Source organism: Anopheles funestus, chromosome X (genome assembly GCF_943734845.2).
Source record: "Anopheles funestus chromosome X, idAnoFuneDA-416_04, whole genome shotgun sequence".
NCBI lineage: Eukaryota > Metazoa > Arthropoda > Insecta > Diptera > Culicidae > Anopheles > Anopheles funestus.
In genome coordinates this window covers 15,458,907-15,482,859 of record NC_064597.1, presented here as the reverse complement: position 1 = coordinate 15,482,859, position 23,953 = coordinate 15,458,907, and the positions used below count along the sequence as shown (strand labels likewise).

Sequence of the window (23,953 nt, the reverse complement as noted above, 5' to 3'; positions counted from 1 at the left end):
AAAAGGTCCATCCGAGTTTAGGAGGGCAAGTGCGCCAAAAAAAACGAAAAATAATAAAAATGTAAAATGAAAACACAGCTGCATCGGCAGGTTTGCGCCCGGAAGTTGATTGCACCGCGGGCTATATTGTGGTGAAGTCGAAGCCCGTGGAAGGGAAGGATGTACACAAACAACGGACGGAAAGAATGGCGAACAATAGCGCCTTGTCGATACATGGTACGAGCATGAGGCAACTCAATATTCTACAACTCCTCGACAAAAAAAAACGCACCCTTATAGTGGGAAGTGGTGATGGAAGAAAACCGAGGGGGATGGGGTTGGGAGTGTTTAGAGGAGAAATCAACGTTAGCAAACCGATAAAAAGCCACCGATAAGCGGGAAGTCATAATCGTTAAAACAGTTTTTCTTTTCTAGCTTTTTCTTCTTCTACTCCCATCGCTTACTATTCAGAAACAGCCCCACCCCCTTCCCCCTAACCACCCTCTGTGCCATTTTGTACCACACGGAAGTTGAAAATGGCAAAATGGCGGCACTCACGCCCAAACTGTGCATACTGGAAGGGAAGGACGTAAAGGGACACACACACACACAACAGCGAGTGAAAACTGCAAGCGTTTTTAGAAAAATGGCTGACATTAACTTCCATGCTGCCCAACATTACATCCCGTACCATCATGTCCTTTTCTAAGCACGCTCAACGTTCCATATACCTTCTGATGCGTTATCGAACAAGATGACTAGCTTGCAGTAAATTACACATTATTAACATTGAATCGTTTTTTTTACCTGTCGCCTTACATATACACACACACACATGCATACACATGAAGCATTTCCGGTCATTCATTTCTTCCGCCGTCGGCTATTTTGAGTGATCTTTTTTTTTGTTCTCCCTCCCTCCGAATTGTATTTGCTTGTTGGCATTTTCCATTCATTTTGCTCCCGAATCATTATCCACTTTATGGTGTACGGTTAAAAAAATGAGACGTTTTTGGACTGTTCCCGCTTTCGGCAACTGACTTAACAAGGTTTCTTGTGAGATGTTTTTTTTTAAACGTTAGATTTGTTTTCCCAATCAGTACGGCAATGGAATGCTAGGTCGTAAGAAAGGGCCGTGGGTCAAGTTGAAAAAAAATACACGTATTAAGCGTATCCTTTATGAAGGCATCAAACAGGCTGCTACAGTGAAGAGGGGGTTTCGACGGTTGGAGTAAAGCGGTGTTTACTTCCGGAAAGGAATTTTTACGATGTTTCACCCCCTTTAGGCCTATACCTACCCAGACGTTTTTTTGCAGCTAGCACCGAAAAAGGGGGAAAAATGTGCAAAGTTCTCCAAAGTACCCGGAAGATGATACAAAGGTTTGGGGCAGGTGAAACAATTTTAACTTCCCCGTACGGAAGAAGGAACAAACACGAGAATATCACACGTGTATGTGTGTGATAAAAAAAAAAACACAGAAATCAAGATAAGCAAAACGAGCGAGTGTTTTTGTTAGATGCAACACGCGGGACGTACAAATCCACCCTTAGGTGGGGGGGGTGCGAAAAGAATGTCATAATGGTGTCGGTCGGTCGCTTTTGCCACCGGAAACGTGCGAACGTGAAACTTATTTACATAACGAGTTTATGGCGCGCAGATTGAGTGGCGAAGGGGGGGGTTTGAGGTGGGAGGGTTTGAAAGGGAAGGTCCCTATGTCCTCCACACACTCGGTAGCGCAAGAAGCGGTGTAGGGGTTAGAAAAACTAAAATCTGGCTTAAAGTTGATACTTCCAATTCTATTTGTGTATATGCAGTTGTGAAGTTGTGTTGTGCTTTTTTTATATTATACACGAGAAATTCGTTTTCTCCCAGCCGGGAATACACTATACAGCACTTGCAATTGCATCAAAGTTGTGCACACCTTTAGCGCGAAAGGCCACGGTACAGTCTCACCGTAGAACCTCTGGGTGAAATGGTGCATTCAAACACAAGGGCACGTAAAATCACCTGACACTAGCAGATAATGAAGCAGAACGAGCGCGATCAGTGCAAGTGTGCAAGATGAAAAACCGGGGAGCACGAGAAAAAAAGCTCCTCTTCGTGGTGAAGACGTGCTTCTTGTTGCCGTGTTGGAAGTCAAGTTTCTGGTAGGAACGTGGGAAGCGTTTTCCTCCCCAGACGGTACACAAACAGATGGTTTGTTAATTAAGAAGGGTAATTTTGCAGTGCGCGTTGCATAACTTTAGGCGCTTGTTGTTTATTTAATGGGAAATTACTTTAAAAGTACTTTTTGTTTTAATTCATTCGCTGTGTGGTCGTGTGGTGAGTAATATATTTATTATAAATTTTAAATCATTCACTCTGCAAGGAAGGAACCTTGGAGGAGTTATTGAGTAGTAGGAAAAACAAAATATTCGGGAGTAACAACAAAACTACAATAAAAGTTAGCTTACCTCACCGGGGAAACTGTACCCGTGGATGTGATGCTCCGAGCCCTGGTTGTTGTCCGTACCGTAGTGGAAGTAAATTTCCTCAAACTGGTACCGGTAGGCGAGTGGACCGCTGGAAATATTTACATGCTGTTTTGTGTCCTTCTCCACCCGGAAGACCAACGATTGGCCGGTGTTGTGCAGCGTGCCCGATATCTGCAAGCGAACGTAAGAGAGATGTATGTGAAAACAACTGGATTAATGAGTTGAAGAGAAAGTACTGTAATGAAAGAAGGCAGTTGGTCTGCTGGCTAGTGGCTAAACGAATAACAAACATAAAATACCTGAAGAGAAATCTGAACACAAAAAAAAAACCATAATCGGTTTACACGCAGGGAAGGGCTGCCGAAAGCAATGAAGTAACATAAACGGAAACCTTCCAATTCCCAGCAAGAAGTGAAGGTGTGGAACATAAAATAATAAAGAGACAGACACAAATACACAGAGATAGGTCTGGGTATTTGGACTTGCTTTGTGTGTGTTGCCTGTTACGAAAGGTGTTGGTTGCGAAAGCTACTCAAACGGGAGGGGGAAAAGGAAGTGTCTCGATACCAGATGGTTTCATCAAGCTAAAAGTTTTCAATCCTCACCTTCTTATGCACACGTACAAAAACAACCCAACCATCGTGCACCGTAACGGAAGCGCAACCACTCTCTCCCACCCACCGCAATGCAAAAGAAGGGGGTGGCAAGGGCTGGAAGACTCTTTTTATGGCGGTTGCTTTTATCCGAATGAGTGCTCATTTTCAGGTTGTTATGAATTTCATTTCATTGCTGAAATTTTATTATCATTGAATGCTGTTTTCATTCACCGGCATTTACCGCCTCTCCTCCTCCTCCCTCCCGACCACCAACGATTGTCTTGTTTTTCTTCCGGCTTTTGTCATCGTCGTCTTTTGACGCCTTCAGGGGTGGTTTTTTTCTTTTCTTTTTTTTTTGCGCTCAAAAAAAAGGCCGACGATGATGACGACTTTTATACTTGCAAACTGATTTTGTGGTGTTAGGGGGCCGTTGGTGGAGTGGGGAAAAGGGAGGGGAGGGGAGGGGGGTAGGTGGAAGGGAGAAGATGTGCCGCGGGAATGTGAGAAGAAAATCGTTACGCTTTGCCTGTTGTGGATATTGTAAATGTTGGCAGCGAAACGCGGAACCAGAAATTTTGTCCAATTTTTCGTTAGCCCGCAATTTCCACAGCATATTTTTCTTCCGCTCAGTGTTTGCTTACACCAATGATATATTCTTTCTGTTGTACTGCGTGATATGTGTGTGTGTGCGTGCGTGTGTATTTTGATGTGGTTTAATGCAGTTTACTACTGTACCATTTTTCTCTTTTTCGCTTTTTTTTCCTCACAAGATTTTTCTCACATTTTCCACTTCACTTGGCTGTGTGTAAGTGGGTGGTTGTTAGAATAGGGGCAACAACAAAAAATCAACAAAAAAAAACGGGAACCAGTGAAGGAAGCCACCTTCATTTTTCCACCCCGTTTTCTTCCCCATTGTGTACGTGTCCCTGACAAGATTTAACTTGAGCCAGTTAACCCCCTAAAGGAATCTGTGTAGATTCGTGCAATTTCTTTTTTTTTTCTTTATATGTTTTCAAACCCCATTTCGTTGGGTAAAAAAAAAGTTTCCGTCTAACCTTGCTCTATTCCAACTCGTCTTCATGTGGAGGGGGCAAGACAAAAAAAATACACATCACGGTTTCTTCGTTCCAGTTTTGCGAACAGAATTTTGAAGGCTTCAATGGAAGGTGAAGACAACAAAAAAGAGGAGAAAAAAACAGTGTCTCAAAATACATAATCAAATTTACGCGACTCCCCTAACAACCCTAACGCGTCTGCATGGGTGGAGTCTGAGCTGGGAACGGAAACCGGAACGGTAGACAAAGGCTGAGGACCTGGGGGTTTCACGGCAAAAAAACTTTCAGCACAAATAGCATTCACACATACACACACAACACCCGGTACACGCAAACGATGGGAATATGCGTTCCAATCTTGTTCCAATCTTTAGAAAATAGGGATGGTTATTCAGCTGGTTAGTCCTCGTTTTGGGTAGGTTTTTTGTTGTTGTTGCTTCATCTTGCCCATATTCTCAGCACCTCCTTCAACGAGAATATCTTATCACAATGTGAAGGTGGGAGGAAGTTGAACGACTAAAATTGACGGTGTACCGAACCGGATGCGGATGTACGCGGGTGTGATTCAATATTCTCAATCGATTTTAAGTCTCGGCAGGAGGGAGAAGCTGCCAATACAGTGAGTTGAACGGGGGGAGAGAGTGGAAGGAATTTCACACTAAACGAGGTAACTGGTTTGTTAAAGCAAAAAAAAAAGAACGATAAGAAACAGCTGGTGGCCCTCCTGAGGATGTGACTGTAAATCTATGTCCTCCACGCATATATAGCTTGCGAAGTCTTCGACCTCTTCCCGTTCTCATTCACGAAGAAGTGTCGGGGTGTGTTGTACACGGTTGCGTCAATGAGCTACCGGTGCGTTATCTGCGGTGTAAGTCTCCTTTACCTCACAAACCTCAAGCGATAAACGATGGAAATGGGATTTTGTCAGGTATCATGGGTTGGCGTAAAGATCCTTTACCAATGCCCCTAACTTCAAGAAGAAGAAAAAAACACGATATCCTTTTTCAAAAGCCATACCCTCATGAAAGCCTACGAGCGAGACACACCATATTGTGCGTAGTCACCAGTCACTGCATCATCATCCTTGCATCAGTGCTTGTGTGGGGGATATCGGCTTATCGGAGTACAACTTTTTTTTCCTCTTCATCATTTCCCCCTTTGAAACAGGTGGCCGTAAGGGGTTTTTTGGTTCAGTTAGCAGCAAAGGACTTTTTACACGCGTTTCGCCATCTTCGAAACACTTACCTTATGCTTGTCAATGTGCAGTGATCGAAGGTATGGATCAAACAGTAGCTTCTCCGGTTCCACGTTAATCGGCGACTGGCGGCGTCCTTTGTTGCACATATTCCACTGCGGGTTGATGAGTCCCCAGAAGGCGGGTCCTGTGAGAAAAGAAAAAAAAAAACGCTTTTTCTTTTAGTCACTGTGTATAAATGGTTCATTAACAATATGGATAAAACATATATGATATTCGTTCTCGAGTCGGGTTCGTCGCCAGCTGTCGGAAGGATAAAAAACAGCCCAGCTCATCTTCCACAACAGGTGTTGATAAAATTTGAGCATGAATTGCTTCTTTCTATTAGGCAAGATAAGAGAAAAGCAAATACATGGTATCAAACGTTAATTTTAGCACAAAATCTTTGTTGACTAGGAAAATTAAACGAAAAAAATGTCTTTCTGTGGTGTGAAAAATTATACATCAATTAGTAGTAGGGCTCCTTCAAGTTCATTTATTTTACTTCATTTTCAAGTTTTTATTTACAAACAAAAATATACAAATCTCATAAAAATGTTTGCTCACATTTGCTTGCAATTTAACGGAAGTGATCGGATGACTACAATAATTTGCCAAGTTGAGCAAAAATTCACTTTTCTTTATCCTCTTCAATTCAATCGATAAACATTTAACGAGATCATCACCTCGTGCCGAGTAAAGCACAAAACGGTCTACCGTCAATCGATTGCAAACAAATCCTCTTCCCTCTTATCCTAATAGCTCCAAAGGGAAGGTAGTTAGATGGTGAAGAAGGAATCCTTAGCAGTTGTGCACGAACTTTATTTACCTCGTGCTGAAAGTTAAAGTTAAAGTGCAACCGGTAGAGTGCTTCTGGGACCAAACCACTCAAGATACCGGTGTAAGTAACATGCAAGAGAAGAAGAAGCGAAATAAGAAAAAAAAAGAAGTTATATTACACAACACACCAGGCAAGGCAAAACCTCAACACCACCTCTGCAACCGAGTAAAGGAGAAGCCGGTGCGAATCGAAGAATAATACCAAAGTTTTCGAATACCAAATTAAATTCCTTTAGTGTGCGCGGGTGTTTCGGTGTGCTTCGCCGCCTTGCCGCCCGTGTTCGCAGTTGCTAGTTAGTCTCGTTGCGGAAGGAATTGAAATTGCCTCGACCAGCAAACGTTTGGTGTGTTGTCTTACTCGCACAACGATAGCTCGTCAGCCAGTTCGGCTCGATCACAAGTCGGTACCAAAAGCTTTGCTTCAATCCCTGCTGCCGATGGTTTTGGCTTTGGTTGGTAGTTTATTGTGTAGTTGAAATAATTATTTCTACAAATAATGATGCTAGTACAAGCTTTTCCATCCATCGGGCGAATACCATCAAACGGGGTTTTGTGTTAAATAATATATAAAAGTTTCTAAGCGAAGCTGCGTTCATCACAAGTGAAAAAATTCTTGACATTGTGAATGACGTTCCATTTTTAAGACAGACGAAGTAGACCAAATGTCTCCATTTCGCTTTAATGGTGAACCGTTTTGCGTCTTGGTCCTGGAAATTCTATTTTTTCATTATTTCAGGTGCCGGCCAGGCACCGGACGGATCTTTGTTTTTGGATTCCTACTCTCTTAGCTCACGGTATGAAAAATGTGCACGAACAAACCAAAAGGAGATGGGGAAAAGAATGCGATGTGAATGTTGGCCCACACTCGCTTCTTGTCCCGGTGGCCAATTTTGGTTCTTTGCTCGGTCAAAGGCAATTATTGCTTTACGATGGTGAAAGGTCTTCCCTCACGAAACTCCCTTTATACCTCCCCCACACCCTTTGATGAAATGGAACGGATGTTGCACTGTTTGTTGGAGCATCCACTTGAAAGCCAACAGGATTTGGTTTGCGCTTGTAAAATTCCTTAACCGCCAGCTGGCTGAACTCACCGGTATTCACCGAAAACCCTTTGAAATGAAACCGAAGCTGGTAGCCGTGGAACGGGGGAGTAGAATGGAAATTTATCAATTCCGTTTGTTTGCCGATCCGTGCGGGAAAAGCATGGTGAAACGCGAAATGAGGTTGTCTCTGCTCGCACTGTAACCGAGGGAGGACGTTTCCCATCTTATGCACCGAGCGAGGAAAATTATATTCCTGTCGATGGCTCGGAATTTGGCTTCCATTTTTAAGGATTCATTCAATTGCGATTTCATAGACGGGGAAGCATTGAAAAGTACCGAGGTACGGTAGTAGTGTGCTAGGCAACCAGCCGTAACAGCATTGTTTTGGCGAAACCATCCGGCAAGATATCGTTGATGCTTCTTCTCATTCTGGTTCGCATTTTACTGTGGTAAAAGCTTAGGCATTTTTCTCCTTGCTCCAGAAGTGTGTGGTGTGTTTGATGATGAAATCTTTTTTTTGTCGATGAAAGCACCTCACATATGTGATATTAATTCCTTACACTCGTGGCATCATGATAAAAGGTGTAATGGTGGCATGTGGCAATGCTAATGTTACATGCGATTATATTAAACCGTTGCAAAGCATGACAATGCCCTTTTTACCCGTTGTGGAAGCCGCATGGCATGAAAAGTGTGATTTTTTTTTAACCCTGAGGAGCTTCATTTTCAGTGTTAGCTTCATTCTTGTTGCTAATTGCTACAAGAAATTATAATTTTGCGATAATGGAGGCGCCCGGTGATTCAAGAATGATGGTGCCCGGTGATTCAAGAATGGAGGCGCCCGGTGATTCAAGAATGGTGTCGTCTGGTTTTTTACAATTTAATATTTTTTTCATCGTTCCATCTTCTCCGTAATTTTGCAATGGGATGAAACGAATTTATGTAGATAACAACTATAAATACTACTCAAATTAATTGAATGCACCGTATTTGATTTCTATCAATTATATCAATGAAGGGGGTACTGTATCGGACCGTAAAACACGAAGGATAAACTTTTACTATCGCGCTCGCTTATCATCAACAGCTCCCGCATAAAGCTTGCAGAACAAAATATTGGCTTAAAAGAGCCGACAAACTTTTTACACCACCCCAAGCTCTCCAAGCTGTAGAGTAAACTCGTTGAAAGGAAGGGTTTTTCTGTGGACCTTTTTGCTCTCGATAATCTAATATAACACAATGCACATACACGCGCACTCACACACAAGCACCTAAGACAACGGCGATGAAATCAGGACCCACCCTTAAGAAAGCGCTTAAGCAGAACAACAACTTATGCTAAGTGAAAACAAACATGTGTAGCCAAACGAGTACACCTGGTAGCCTGCCCGTGGCTTCTGGGCTCGGTAAGATTTAATGCACCGAAAGCACAGGTGGGATGAAGAGCGGGAAGAGAGGCAAATGGGTAGGTTAAAGGGGGAAAACGTGCAAGAAAATTGGAAAACAAGCAACGAGTTGCGAAGTTGCAGCGCCTGAATAGAAAAGAAAGACACAACAAAACGGACATAAACACACACACATACTATATGTTAGGTGGGAGGGTTTTGGGATGGTGAAGGAGGGTTTGAGAAACGACCCGAACGAAACCCACTTCAGTTCGCGAAGCAGCGTTTGTTGATAAAGATGCCACCGGTACGATAATTTCATCGCAACCCACCGAGTAAAGTAAACACCCGACACCCGACATGAGCATTGAAAGGCAGCCTTGTCCCTTCGGTATATCGCTCACGCTTTATTACAAACGCTTTGCAAAAAAAAACACACCCATCCCCCTACGGTAAGGCAAAAGATGAGTCCGTACCGATAAGCAAGCGGTGTTGAGGCGTCTGGATAAAGCGAAGCGCTAAAAGGATTATGTGAAAGTAAGTGTATATATGTGTGATTTTTCGTGTAATTTTTTTCTTCTTGTTTTTATTTTGGATCGCTTTCGTTTACGGTTCTGCTCTCGGTCGAATCACGCTTAATGCAGTCAGTCCATTGCACGAGAAGACTGGCCTCGATTCCCAAACCGAGCAGCTCGCACGTACTCGTGCAAAAGGTCACACACGTCGCTGAGTGGTGTGAGTGAGATAGCAAACATCGCTTAGCCTTGTAATTCATTTCCACCCGCGCACCGGTGGCCAATCCGATGGAGACGCCTAGTGTCTCGTTGCCTGGTACTGATGGAGACCCCTAGTACCTCGTTGACTGGTACTGGTGGAGACGCCCGGTTGTCGGTACGCTTGTATGCATTTTGGAAATTCTGACCTCCCTCCTGCCGTACACAAAACCCGTAAGCGTAAGACATATTTGTGCTAGACATGCAAAATCCGTTTCCGATTCACTGGCTAAAAACGAGTACCGTGCAGGAAATCGAGGGTCATCGCGCAAATAGGGTATGGGCGCGCACATTCAGCACACAAAAAAAAAATAATAAAACCACGGCCAAGCTCCTAAAGTAAACGGAGCGATCAAGATTGCCGTTCCGCTTGCAGCGTGGACCGGAACGAAATGAATGAGCGACACGTGTGCTACTGCAGGGTTAGAGGGTGAGAGGTATGCGAGAGTTCTGTAACATAAAGGGTAGGACTCTTCCAGGCGAATGAGGAACGTGGGCAGTTTTTTTTTGTTTTCTGTGGAACCATTACCGAGCGCATACGACTCTATAAAGGCGCACTTGAATTGAAATGCAACGATGTTACAAGTGCAACCGTATCTCGTGTGTCTGTGCAAGCAGTTTCAATCCACCATTCCAACTAGTGCGAGCTTTAGGTCTTCCCATCCCCCATAAATGCTAGCAGTGAGGGAAGCAATTTAGAAGCGTGCAGTGTTCGAACGCTTCTTAACGAGAAGGAACAATGTGCATTGCGTCTTTGCCATTAAATTCCATTCAATGCGTCACGTTTTAAGTGCAGAACCTTTTCCAAAATCATATGTAAAGAGGAACAGTTACTAGCATACATACAAAACAAAAAAAAAATGCTCATGCTAATGCATGACCGATGGAAGTGTTCACAAAGATTTTTCTTTTCGTTCAACTGTCAGCAAGTTCATCTCTACTATTGCTGTTGCTCATAATCACTATCGATATAATTATTTCATTCCATTATGTTCAAACCATCACTGGAAGGAATGGTACGATTTATAAGCGCTTCACAACCTCCAATAACGCCCTTCACATTGAGAGAAGTTTGTTAAGAAGAAGCGATACTTCAATCATCACGCTTAAGTCGCACCATTGGTTGTGTACGCGAGCATATGCGGGAGGGCAGGAGAAAGCTATTCAATAGATCGGCAAGCAATTTGTTGCTCACGAGTTTGGCAATGTGTAATTGACGATGTCAGCCATCGTTACACCAGGCGCGCTTACTCCACGCACTTACTTCACCAGTGCGAGGGGGTGGATGCAGTCCAAACGACGACAAATGGAGTCTTTTGTCGTTCGGTTATTTACGACGGTTATTGGCGGACACATCAACATCTTGCGTTGCTGCGTTTTGACGGCTGGTTTGTCACCGAATCCGGTATCCATCAGACACCATGCCCCATTATTGGGTGGATGAGTGAAGGTAAGGAGAAGGAGATAGGGAAGGGTATTGCTGGTATGAGGTGTGAAGCGAAACCAGCCCGAACCGAGCACACTCGAACAGTCATCCAAGTCAGCAACAGACGGTAACGGAACTGTTTATTTGCCCCCCGTTCCTCTCTGGGGGGGGGGGGGGGGGGGGGTGAGTAGGGGGATAGATAAAGGGGAGGAACCTGCAAGCAAGGGGTTGCAGCTCTACGATGGTCCTTCGTTCGACGTGACACAGTTCACGGCTGTGGATGTTGGTGCGAATTCGCAATGGCAGTAAACCCATTCGACATCCACGGGCACACACATACTCTGTGGTTGCCGCACATAAGCCGGAGGTATGTGTGTCCGCGTGGTTCGGTCTGCGACTGATTGTTAGGAAAAGGACAGGCACACCCATTCCAAACAACACATCGAGCGCCAGAACAGCGACGACAGACGAGTGACGTGAAGTGCTGGCTATTATTTGCAGGTTTTTGATGGGCATTGCATCGTTGTTCGGACGCATTTCACCATGTAATGTGGGCAGCTGGTTGGTTGGGTTGATGATTTGAAGAGATTCTGGAGGAGGAAGGGGAACCAACTAAAACCCACCACCATCAGGAAGATGGGATGGAGGAGAGGGGCTGTGGAACACGGATATGTGGTCCATGGGCGATGTTTTTTTTCGATATACGGAGAAAGGTAGATCCGCCCGTCACTAGCAGAGGCCCCCCCGATATTGGAAATGGAAGGAACTCAAATTTTGAAAAGCATCACGCCGTCTCTAATGTTATTCCTAACGATCTACGTAGTGTCTAACTAAGTGCCCGTTACGGATAAATTCTTGAAAAGTCGTGAAAAGTACCATCCTTACCTGAAATTCCATCATATGTCCACCATTCCTCCCAGCTGGCTTCGATTTCTGGAACGAAAAGAAAAAAAACACAACTTTAAAAATATTGCATAAAAACAATAAGCCTCTTTCAAGGATTCCGATGCTTCCACCATTCAGCAAAACATTGGGAAATGTTTTTTTTCTCGTAATTTTTTTTTGTCTCTTTAAGTATGAAACTTGCACAATAAGAATCCTTTCTAAAAAAAATCCTTACCTACCATAGCGAATCACCTTGAATTACATGAATAAAATATTTTAATTCAATCAAGACTTTTACCTTACGGGCATACGCGTCCCGTCTGTAAGGCTAGCGTTGGAAGCGAGCCAACGGGAGAAAGAAAATATGTATAAAAAAAAGGAAAACAAATCATGTTGTACGGTTGTTTGTGCCTACTGCAATGAGCAGCTGGTATATCTGGTACGCGATGCTGTCATGCCCGTACTAAAGCTGCAGTCTGTATACAGCCACATGTGGCCATGGCAGACGAGCGCATCCTTCTTTGTTGTGCTCGTCAAACATACACACCTTCACACGTTCATCTGCTGGACGTGGTGGTTCATTTTATCTCTGCTCACTGTTCACTTTCTCGGCACAGAAACATTTAGCGGATTGTTCGCTAAGAACTTTGCTGTGGTTAGGAGCTCTAGTGCGTGTGTTAATTTTGCTAGTGATTTCGCCAGACGAATTTTAAGCAGCTAGTGCATGATGCTACAATTATCTATTCGAAGCACACGGTATTTTGCTTCTTTCCTATTTTCAAATTGTTTCACCTATTCTTTGTTTTCTGTAAGATAAACCACTGTTCGATTGGTAACGAAAAATATCTTACAGTTTCTATGCTGATAGTTATACAATCAATTTTTAAATGAATGTTCTATTTCCGAGCGTTATTACAGGATATTCCGCAATTTTTTGACACTTTCCCAGATATTTTTGATTCCGTTTTTGCAAAATTATGGGTCGAATTCCAAAATAATTGGGAAGTTGTTAAACAACAATGGGACGAATTCAAAAAAATTTGGGACGCTTTCCAAAGGTTGTGGCTCGAATTCAAAAATTTCTGGGACGCGTTCAAAAAATTGTGAAACGAATTCAAAAATATCAAAGACGCGTTCAAAAGATTGTGGGACGAATTCAAAAATTTCTGAGACGCATTCAAAAAACCTTGGGAACGTGTCAAAAATTTGCGAGTTACCCTGTAACATCTTTATTCGTCTTTCGAGTAAACAAACACGTTAATGCGAAGTACACGTACAATACAAGAATTGTTGTCAAGTTGAAAAAGAAATTGCAATTAAGTTGATGTTCTGTGTAAGGAGGGTATCTTTCACCCTTCTTCAGTCGGGAATACTGAAAAGAGCCAACCTATTTCGCGCTGTGGTTGCAGCATCATTGAGCGATAAGGTGTCTATTATATAGCGCGTTACAAACACTCGTACCATTATGCTAGCTGAGTTAGATAAGCGAGCTGCTTAAGGAGTTAAACGTTATTTCTTCCAAATCGTCACGATGCTTGAATTTTTTTTTCATCACAAAAATTGATGATGTAATTGTTTTAAATGCTTAAATTTTGTGATACTTTAAACACACAACCGCATCCAAGTAATAAAAAAAAATGTTATTATGTATTTCCATACGTCACTATCGAAAGCACCACAACAGTCTCCCTTTCAATGTCGGGTTTGTTGTCTAACGTTTCTTGAAATCTTTTATCGGTATTTGTAACGCTCCGGCATAATGGCACCCGCGCTATCCGCAGTATGATAAGCAGGGTTACAAGAGTCAAATGTTTTCGCTGCTAAACCACCACCGAACGTGGCTGGGGGGAGAAAGTAAGACTTTTCCCGGGGGAATTGGATAATGTTACAATGGGCTAAAAAGGATAGTGAATCGTTTGCGTGTGTACGTTCGTGGCTCACTTTACGGTTGAAAACAAAGCCAACAAAGCAATGGAACAAGTAATCTCAAGGACACGAAAGATAAGGACGTGAAGTTTGTGCAGAGAGTTTGTGTAGAGCAATTTGGTTTTTTTTCGGATGAAAAAAAAACACCAAAGCTCATATTCCGATGGTCCGGCTTTTGTAATCAACCACCCTCCACTTACTTACTCCCGCTCCCCATACTGTCACGCATGTTTCTTTTGTTAGCGTGCTAGATTTTCGGTCATCATCGCATTCAATCGATGACGCGATGCAGTGAAATAGAATTTTACTTTGTGTTGCGCACACGAAAGTAGCTTTCAGAGAGGCAGCTAGAGCCGTTTTATGATTTTTAAATTTTTAATCAATAAATTTATAAATAATAATCAGCCGGTCAGCACTTTCTGACCTAGCAACGCTATCTTGGACTTATGTTGTCGTCAACGACACTTTGTTTCATCTTGCAAAAAAAGACTTTCTCAATCCAGCTTGATGCAAACTGTTTCTACTATTCACCTCCCCTCCCTTCCCCTTTCTTCAGAACATGGGACAATCCACATCCGCTCTAGAACGGTCGCCAGACTGACGGGAAACGGTCGGGTGCGAAGACCCATCCAATGTCATTGAATTCGCTAGTGACGCTGGTGGTGGGATAGAAATGTGGCAACGGGAAAGGGAGTTGGAAAAATTGTCAACACACAAAAAAAAAGAAAACTCCACAGCAAACTTCATTCACGCAAACCTACTTTTGTGAGTCACTCGCAAAGATGGTTTATCTATTTACTCTTCTTGTCAACCGTCTCGTTTATATTGGGAAGAGGAGATCGCATCACGAGAAGCAAAACAAACATTCCACCAAAGGCACCCTCTACCAAACAACAACAAACTCATGCGGCACACACACACATTAAAACCTTAAGAAAGATGGGGAGGGTGGGGGGGGGGGGGGGGGCGCAAACAGCGATTGAGAAAAATTTATGGAAGGAAGAAATATTTCGGCGTCAAAATGTCTGGCGCCATGATTATTTTATTACGCTCCGCTTCGCGACCGTCTCTCGAGAAAGTCGTATCCTCACATCTCCGCTCTCTTCCTTTCTCTTCACCGCCTGGTTTCCATTGCACAATCCATACTGTTGTAGCTATTTTTCCTTCCAATCGTCTAGTTAGAGTATCATGAAACGTCGAAACAAAAACGGAAACAAAAGAAAGAAAAAATTCGCTAGAAAACTCTGCGCACTGCTGCCGGGTATATAGTGTCTTAAGAACTGGGAATAAAAGGGTGTGCATTCTCGTCTCTCACATACCGTTCGCATCGCTATGGACACTCATCTTTTACGCTTTTGTTTTCTTTCTTCCCTTTCCTGGCCATACTCGGTTGTGTGCCATGCTGCTGCGTCAATCAGTCGGAGTCGAAGCGTTCAACAATTTTCGGTTTTTTGGTAAAGTGATTTTTGCTTCTGCTCCACTGTCTACCCTCCATGCTGCTGCGTTTGTGCCCAATTACCGGGAAGATATTCTTCCAACCCCCTTCTACATCCCCTTTCTTCGTGATTCTTCCCACAGGGAGGGAGATGAGATGGTTTTGGTTTCGCCGTGCCACCAGCCACTGGAGGAAGGATAATTTTTGTTGTTGTCTTCCTTTGCCCCGAAACCATTAGATGTGTGCGCGTTTACTCCATTCCCGGTAGATCTTTTGCTGGACCGAGTGCAGACATTATGGGGTGGGAAGGAGTGGGTGTAACTGTGATGAAGGGCACGCGATGCTAAGAGGAAGACATTCTATTTTATGTTTTTGTCTTCTTCTACATTTTGTATTTTTTTTTTGCTTCGCTTTTGTTTCACTAGCGAATGTGGAAAATCGGATCGAAGTCGTTCGAAATGAGTCAAACGCTCCGAGGGATATTTCATTTCACCTACTTTGTGTGCGCGCCATCGTTCCACTTGGCTTCCGCAAGAAACAAAAAAAAATAACGAATGAATCTTCTTGGCTGCCTTTGCCACCGGCGCCAAATCAATGCGAAATGTTCCACCGATTGATTCGTGCCGCTTTCCTCTCGGCGGAATGGATTTTGTATTCTTTTTCTGTTTTGCCATGGCCGCATGGTTTGGGCTAAAAACTTTGTGCAACCGGTTTGAGAGAAAGATACCGGAAAGATGTCGTTGCTTCCTTGGAAACGGGAATCGAAATAAATGGTGAAAAATGAACCACCAGAGTCCCCCCCGGCCTCTGACATGGTTGTGTGATGCCCGCCATCGGGCTTTGGATGCTTTGGAGAACCGGTTGGTAAGAAGGCAAAAGGAAAAAGAAAACGAGAAAAAAAGTCTTGCTAGAGGTAATGGGAAAAATAGAAACGGCGACTACGGGTAAGTGTGCTCGAGGACGCGTTGCGCCGCACAGGAAAAGCGGTTACCATGGATCATTGAAGTGTGTGCTGGAAAATAGTTGAGTCATAAATTGGCATCAAAACAGCAAACAACGCGCACAACGCAACGGGAGCGGTGGAAGGAAAAAAAACTGTGGAAACAGATTTGTAGTGCGCCCGCCAGCAGCATCCAATGACCGCCAATGGCGTTCGGCAGTACGGAGGAGAGAGGGAGAAAAAAACAAGAATAAAAATAACGTACGGTGTGAACGAAATGCCTTCAAATCAGAAAGTACTTTCATTTTGTTCACAATTTCTTTTCCTTGCTGGAAGGTGCCAATTGAGTAAATCAACTAAAAACCAACCAATCACTTTCTCAAGTGGTTTTTCATTACGATGGAAATTATTTGCCACTGGGAATGAAAAGAGTGTTTAAAATTTCGCGCATTTTTTGTTGTTGTTGTTACCAATTGTGACTGTTAGCGGGGGAAAAAAATCATTACCCCGAGATCAACGTTTATATGAATAATTAAAATTTTGCAAACGTTTCATTTTCCTTCCCTTATTTTGTGGATGAATCGAGGTTTCGCAGGAAGGAGGATCGAGGAACGTTTTTTTTTTTTGAGGGGGAAAACAGACAATAAAATCATTCATACCAAAATTGGTAACATCGACCAGCAATTGGGTACAAACCAAGTGTACCATTAATGGAGGGGGAGCCTCGTGCAATCTGTGGTGGCTGCGACCAGGATACTGCCAGAATTCGGCAATGAAAACTACTGGTGCCAACGCGACGCTGGCAATTGGCCAATTGGTTCCACATCAGCCATTCTTTTCCCGCATTTCCAGCGGGTGCTGGCACACAACATTTCGGAAAATTCTGCCGGAAAATAGTCCCTCACCCTGCAGCCTACCCCCCTTCCCTCCACCCAGCCGCTGTCCCTTGAAGGGTTCTTTTATTTTCTGGATCGAAACTTGCTGGCGCCAGTACTTCGCCAACATACATTGTATACGTGTGTATGTGTGTATGTGTGTGCTCCCACGGGTAAAGGGAAACGCGCTGGTGCTTAAGAAAAATATCCTTTTTTTCTCACCGGAACTGCCATCGTGTTACAGCGATTGATTCGCAGACTCACTGGTGCCAACACTGCCTGGTAGACTATAAGGGGTAGCAACGCGCAAAATAAGAACGGGCAGTAAATCAGATATCTCTACCAGCGCTTCTTTCGTGGACCGGGGAAGTTTGCATGATGCAAGCAAAAGACAACGCTCGAACTGCATTCAACCAAACAACCATCGCTGGATAAGCAATTTATCTTTTCTTTTTGCTCTGCTTACTGGTGCTGTCCGTCAGCCATCTTCAACTTTTTCGGCATTGAAGCACTTTCACGAATCAATACACGGCCACAATGCAACCAGAATGCGATACATGCTTGCTGGAGGGAATTTGGCTTTTTTTTTGGTATTACAATGATGCATAATGTTACTCCCGTTACATTTCATACACCCCTAACCACATAAAAAAGGGTCAATCACGATGGTCAAAAAACATCGGTGATACAAAAACAGCTTTACCTAACGATAACGATAACAACGATCAGCGGTGTACTTGAGATGTGGGTGATGATGATGAGCGAGCGACCATCGAATAATAAGGGGTGTGGGTTGCATAAAAAGTAGCGACCATCATTAAGCCAATATTCATGGTGAAACACAGAACACGATCGAACGCGGTACGACAATCACCACTCGTAAGAATTGGAGCATGTTGCCACTCCAAGCTGGGACCAAAAAAAAAAGAAAGAAAACACATAAGAAAGAAGCCGTTCTATTCCTTTTTGAAAAGACGTTACCGAACCTAAGGGATGAAGGGGGAAAAAAACAAACGAAAAATTGAAGCTCTTTCGGTGATAGGAATAGCTTATGGTAACGTTGCATCACGGCTTTTTTCCCTGAGTGAAGATTGAAATTAAGGATAAAGAAACACCGAGGCACACAGTCGCTTCTTCATCCTATCTTACCACGACCACGACACCACCGTTTTCCCCCAAGGTTTTTCCACCCTGCTCTCAACTGCTACGCTCGCATACGTAACAAGGTTTTGTAGAAATTATGGCATCGAAGAAGTCAAGCGAAAACAAAAACGAAGCAAACGAGGACAACCCATCACTCCTACTACACACACTTGCACACACTAGTGATGGGACATACGATTCATTTCATGGCTCGACCCGGAGTCGGGTGCAACAAAATCGGAATCGATTCCGACCCGTGGGTGCAGCGGGTTCGGGCCGACCCGTAAACATAGGTAGGTTCAGTAGTTCCGACCCGAACTCGCTGCACCCACGGGTCGGAGTCGCTTATGGCAGCTTGCACCTACTGTACCTACTGAACCTACTTCGACCCGAGTCCGACCCGAACTCGCTGCACCCACGGGTCGGAGTCGCTTATGGCAGCTTGCACCTACCGGAATCGTTGCACCTACTGGACCTACTGAACCTACTTCGACCCGAGTCCGACCCGAACTCGCTGCACCCACGGGTCGGAGTCGCTTATGCTAGCTTGCACCTACCGGAATCGTTGCACCTACTGGACCTACTTATATCTACGGGTCGACCCGAACGGGTTCGGGTCGCTTATGGATGGCTCCGACCCGGTAGGTTCGGGTCGACCCGCACATCACTAGCACACACTAATCCGACCAATAAATAGCAGTCGAAAAAATTACCAACCCCATCAGGGGGTGTGCGGCGCCTGAACCGACGAGACGATGCTAGTTTTCCTCGATGATATATCCTTTTATCCAAATGGGGTGTACAACACCAACCAAGCCAAGAATTTCGTGACACATGCACACACACACACACACCCTTTCGTTTCTCTATCCCAAAAACATCCCTCCCCCACAAGATCAACCCCTGTTGTCAGTGTGTGTTTGTTGGGCTGTCGCCAAGGAAAATGAATCACGGCGCCGACGACAACGCGCGGCGCATACAATCTTGTGAGCGCCCGGGCGCATTAGCTCGCTGCATGGAATATGATAATGAAACACAACATTATCATGCAGCAATTTCAGCCCCTGCCCTCTCGTCCTCCTCCCTCTCTCGTGTCACCATCCATTTCCACCCAGCCAGTTCGATGCCGTCACGTGAAAGAATGTGTGTTAGAAGAAGTATTTATATTTTGCAGGCACTTATGCATCCACCGAAATTATGGCGTCCGTGGTATGGTAGGAGTGCGTGTGGGAGAAGAAAGAAGATGGCAAGATTCGGTTGTCGGAGTAAATGGTAAGATTCTTCAATGGTAACGCAAGCCTCGGGGGGATTGAGTGGATGTAAAGATGAAGTTATAGATTCTTGTGTTCCCAAAAATTGTTTCCGGACACCCAACGTTACCTTACTGAACTACCATGACCAGAAAGGAACGTTTGCCATTTGGCCTAACCACTCGTACTTTTCTTCCCTCGCTCTCTCTCTACTATCATTTGAATTGGGCAATTTTGCGGAGATGCATCGAAATTGCGCTAGGCGAAGCATTCATCATTTCTGCATGGGAAAGTTGGCGAAATAACTTACTGAAATGCATTTAGGCCGCACTAGCAGGCAAAAAGGTGTCGTAGCGTATCGAAAGACAAAAGCCCACTATCCCATCGGCTACCATTCATTCCGCAGATGTTTTATGCTGTAAATGGGGTCCGAAAAGTTCGCTTTCTGCTTCAGCACTGGATAGAAATTACAGGCTGAGTGGATTTTAGGTTTTTACTCCTTCTTGCTGTTAGAAAAACCATGAAGGGAAGATAGTTATGCTGGATGGAAAGTTGAAGTATTCAAACGACGAAGATTAAGATTCGTTTAACCTTTCGTACATGTGTGCTACGGGGTATAAGATTGAATTTAAACATAAACCATTAAAAAAGTTGAAATAATTAAACACAACAATTCGAACCTAGTGCATATGATAGAGTACTGTGTGGTATTGTGGTACAGAAGTTCTTGGAACTAGTGTGGGTCACAAAACTGAACAGACTGAATAAGAGGATTTTATTGTGTATTATACAATATATGACTTTCAGTAGCCGACAACACCCGGGATATGGTGTCCTTGGACGGTTCGGAGAAGGAAATGACTCCGATACCAATTTGAATTATATTCTATCTCATTACAACCTCATTACCAGCAAGAATCTTACGTAAATTGTGATGTGCTGATTGCTATATCTTTATATTATTGCTTCGAATTCACCGTATTCAAGGTTCTTATTAGTGATGGGCGCTTCGGAGTGCTCCCACGGCTCCGGAGCCGGATCCGAACCCATGGCTCCGCAGCCGATTCCGAACATACAACTCCGGAGTCGGTTCCGGAGCAGAATTGCATTCTCGCTTTGGCAGGTTTAATTGTTAATTAGGAAGAGAGCTGTTGGTTGGAATCGAAGCTGTTGGTTGGAATCCGGCTTCGGAGCCGTTTTTCCCATCACTAGTTCTTATACAAGGTTTTCTAGAAAATTGTATCTTTCAACAACCTGATATCTTATCTACCCCACAAATAAGGAATTCTACAATTCTGTACTAATTTTTTCCCACACCGGCCATTGTTCATTTGAGTTTTTAGGAAGTAAACAAGCGATATTGATCTTTGTTTTTGTGTATCACAGATAACGTTGTTCGTATTTTCGACAGCAACTCTTGGTGGTTGCTCCAAAGTTATAAAAGGATGCATGTATGCCACCAGCACCTTTTATGCTGGGGCTAACATATTAGGAAGGGGCGTTTTTTTTGAACCCAAATGGTACGAAAATGCGTGAGAAATGGAAAGGAAAAAAGGGATAAGCAGTGATAGAATGTGTGGGTGTGTGAGGGAGAGATAAAGAGAAGTAATGCGAATCTTTCCTCTGTTGTCATCCTTTACCATGTTGGTCTTCTTACCTATCCCACTGGAAAGTATTCATGGGCGCGAGGCGCAAAGTGGAGTAATAAATTGATATCGTTTCGAGAGTTCGCCAACGTTATTCATGTGTCCTCCTTCCCGCTCGAGCAAGGGAAGAATGTGTATGTATGTGTTCGTAGTGTGGAATGTTGAATGCCAATAACGGAGAAAATTGAACACTCGAAGTCCCCCTCTTTGCCAGACGGAACACTAAACAAAAACGACAATGAAGCCAAGCGAGCGAAAGGGCGGGAAAAGTTAGAAGACGTTGCCTCCGACCTCCCCCGATCGATGGAGGGCAAGATTTCTCGCCGCATTATTGGGGCCCGCGCGCACACGCTGCTACGGTGAACATAGTCTGTAAGAACGATACTCCCTTCAGAGCAACGGTACCACCATGATGTCATCACCTTTTGTTGTTGCTGGTGAATACAACGGTTGGATGGAAAAGGGTAAAGTAGGCAGAGTGAGGAGGTGGGGCGTGTAGCGAATTCATGATTCCACCCAAGCTACCGGTCTCTTCTTCTGCTTCCCAACAGTTACGTTATGGTCGAAGTAAAGGAAGCATTCTCTTGGACAGGATGTGGAACAGCATCGACGCAATCACCCACCCACCCACACACACACACACACACACAATTGTACGAAAATATTAATAATGTCTCCGTTGGGTCCAGGAACGATGCAAAGCAATTATTGTTCTTTCTTTATTTTTCTCCCTGGTTTTTTTTGGTTGTTCGGCTTTTGTACCATTTCGTCTTTCTTTTGTCTTTTGCCCCTAAATCCCCCAATCATATCTCCTCCTTCCCTTACCATTCGCTCGATCATCCCGTACAGGGTAGGGTAGGTCAAATTGAATTACCTTTTGTGTACAGTTTGTACGACTGTATGGACAAGAATGGAAGGATGAAAAATTGGTACGGAGCCACGGGTGTACCCGTGGCACGGCACAAACTAAGCCCAGCCATCGATCATCGCCCGTAAACGATTACTGGCTAAGTAATGGAGTTAATCCATCACCATTGAGTCGTCAATGTCACACCGCGGATGGGTGAACCATTTTCGCAAACTGTCCTTCGGCGATTTTGATGCGCGTTGCCCCGCAGAAAACTCCTAGCCAACCATGGAGAAGATGTTTGTTCTATCGTTCATCTTATTTGAGCATCTATTGCTCGGGATTGGATAGCAAAAATAAGATTGAAAAGCATGGATTGGGTTTGATTTTTTATTATTATTAAAAGAGATTCCTTATTTACGGATTGTAAACAATGAAATCAGTAGTGCCTGGCACTGCTGGTGTCCATTCCGTTTGCTTAGGAGTCCTGGATTGGAAGGAAATTGTAAACAAATGCGGAAAACAATGAAATGGTCATTTTATTACGATACAGTTCTATTTATTAATAATTTAATTAGTTTTTTATTTATCATAACAACATATGGAAATGATGTGAGACTATTTAAAACTGCTGTTCACCTTCAAACAGGCACTATTACTTCTATTATTCGTCCTACTCGCTCCATAGTGTGAGCACAGGTTAGTCGTGAAAGATTTCCATTTTCATCGAAGCAAACACCTGTTGCAAAGTCAACTTCTTTTTAGTGATGGGTAAATCTTCAATTTTCAATCAGTACAACTAACTGCGCGCGGCCACTAAGTAAACTTCGATCCGGAGTTAAAATGTTAGATTACTCCGGAGTTGACTACGGCGCTACATCCATAGTCAACTCCGGAGTAATTACTCCGGAGTAATATTGATGTGACTACTGTTAGTGATATTGCTGTTACTGCTATTGCTGTTGCTGCAATTGTTTCTGATGTGTGGTATTGTGTTATTTGTTACCGCCTCCTTATCAATATAATTCGGTACAAACTGTCACAGTTGGAAATATTCTCGTTCTTTTTCTTGCGAGTCCTGTTCCAGAATGTCGAGTACGGGATTGTCGTCCCAACCGTCGTCGTCACTTGGCTGCTCGGGCTCGGGAACTTCCTGGATGTCCTGGCCGGGTTACCAACCTTCGTCGTTCCACGCTTGTTCGGATTCGGGAATGTCTGGGAAGTTTTGTACAATTGCTTCGTCGGCAAAGTGTGGGAGGCACATCGTTATCGTATTTGTCGAGTCGAGGCACTTATTTCGATCGGACACCAACGATCTTGCACTTCACACTGTTCTTGTGGTGACAGCACACCTTGTTTTTCCGTAAATTCGCTCACAGAGGATGCGATTTCGCGTAAGAGCAAACTTCTCTGCTCTGGAGCCGCCATTAGTTGCTGCAGGAACAAAGTCAAATTACGGGGTCCGCCGTCGTTGAGTAGACTACGCGAAGAATAGTCAACTCGAAGCTTTTGCGCTAGCTTCTTGTCGCGTGTTTCGGGGAACGGACTTTAATAGACGCGGACTGCTCTGCGGAAAGATGGCTTAGGTTGGACATAGACGAAGCGAGATTTACGCGGATCGAGTAATACGCAGGTGTCAATTTTGGTATAACGTCGGTCAAACAGGCGAGTAAACCGCGCCTCGTGTATGGACCAAACCGCGTACGCAGTGCCAATAGCTTAAGAAAATCTATTTACTGCAGCTATAAACCTACTCTTTTTGTTGTAGTTTTAAGTCATTGTAGCGAAATCTTTATGTTTTGGTTCTTCTTAACCAGAAAATCATCAACAAAATTGTAAACAACTCTTTATGTCATCGATCTCGCTACCGAGTAAACGCAGAGTTGCTGCACTTCAACAACTCTGCGGAAACGCGGGCGCGATAGCAGGCGCGGCAAATTTGACACCTGAACTGGGCTAAATCTGGTATAAACTAGCCGCGTATTACTCGATCTGCGTAAATCTCGCTTCGTCTATTTCCAACCTTAGTCAGAACAACTTGAGTCAAGACAATTAGCCTTTTCTTCAGGGTTAACCAACACAAGTATCTTGCTGTGGACCTTCGTGGATATCTTTCTTAACCAGATCATAAAACGGTTGGTTGAGCTTCGAACTCACCCATTTCAGGTTTAGATTGCAATGGAATATATATGTATTAGCA

At 43.9% G+C, this 23,953-nt stretch overlaps 1 protein-coding gene and 1 long non-coding RNA gene across 2 annotated transcripts in view; one reads left to right on the top strand and one right to left on the bottom strand.

The window, feature by feature from the left end:
• Positions 1-23,953, bottom strand: part of LOC125770640 (carbonic anhydrase-related protein 10) — a 43,561-nt gene that overhangs the window by 5,760 nt on the left and 13,848 nt on the right. Inside the window, exons 3-5 of the mRNA XM_049440536.1 lie at positions 11,692-11,739; positions 5,351-5,487; positions 2,434-2,625 (exon numbers count right to left, since the gene is read on the bottom strand). Coding sequence (XP_049296493.1) covers positions 2,434-2,625; positions 5,351-5,487; positions 11,692-11,739 — 377 coding nt within the window. The remainder of the gene's footprint in view (positions 1-2,433; positions 2,626-5,350; positions 5,488-11,691; positions 11,740-23,953) is intronic.
• LOC125770666 (uncharacterized) lies at positions 22,702-23,845 on the top strand. Its single transcript, XR_007419230.1, has 2 exons — positions 22,702-23,339; positions 23,782-23,845. It is a non-coding gene; the product is annotated as an uncharacterized LOC125770666 (long non-coding RNA).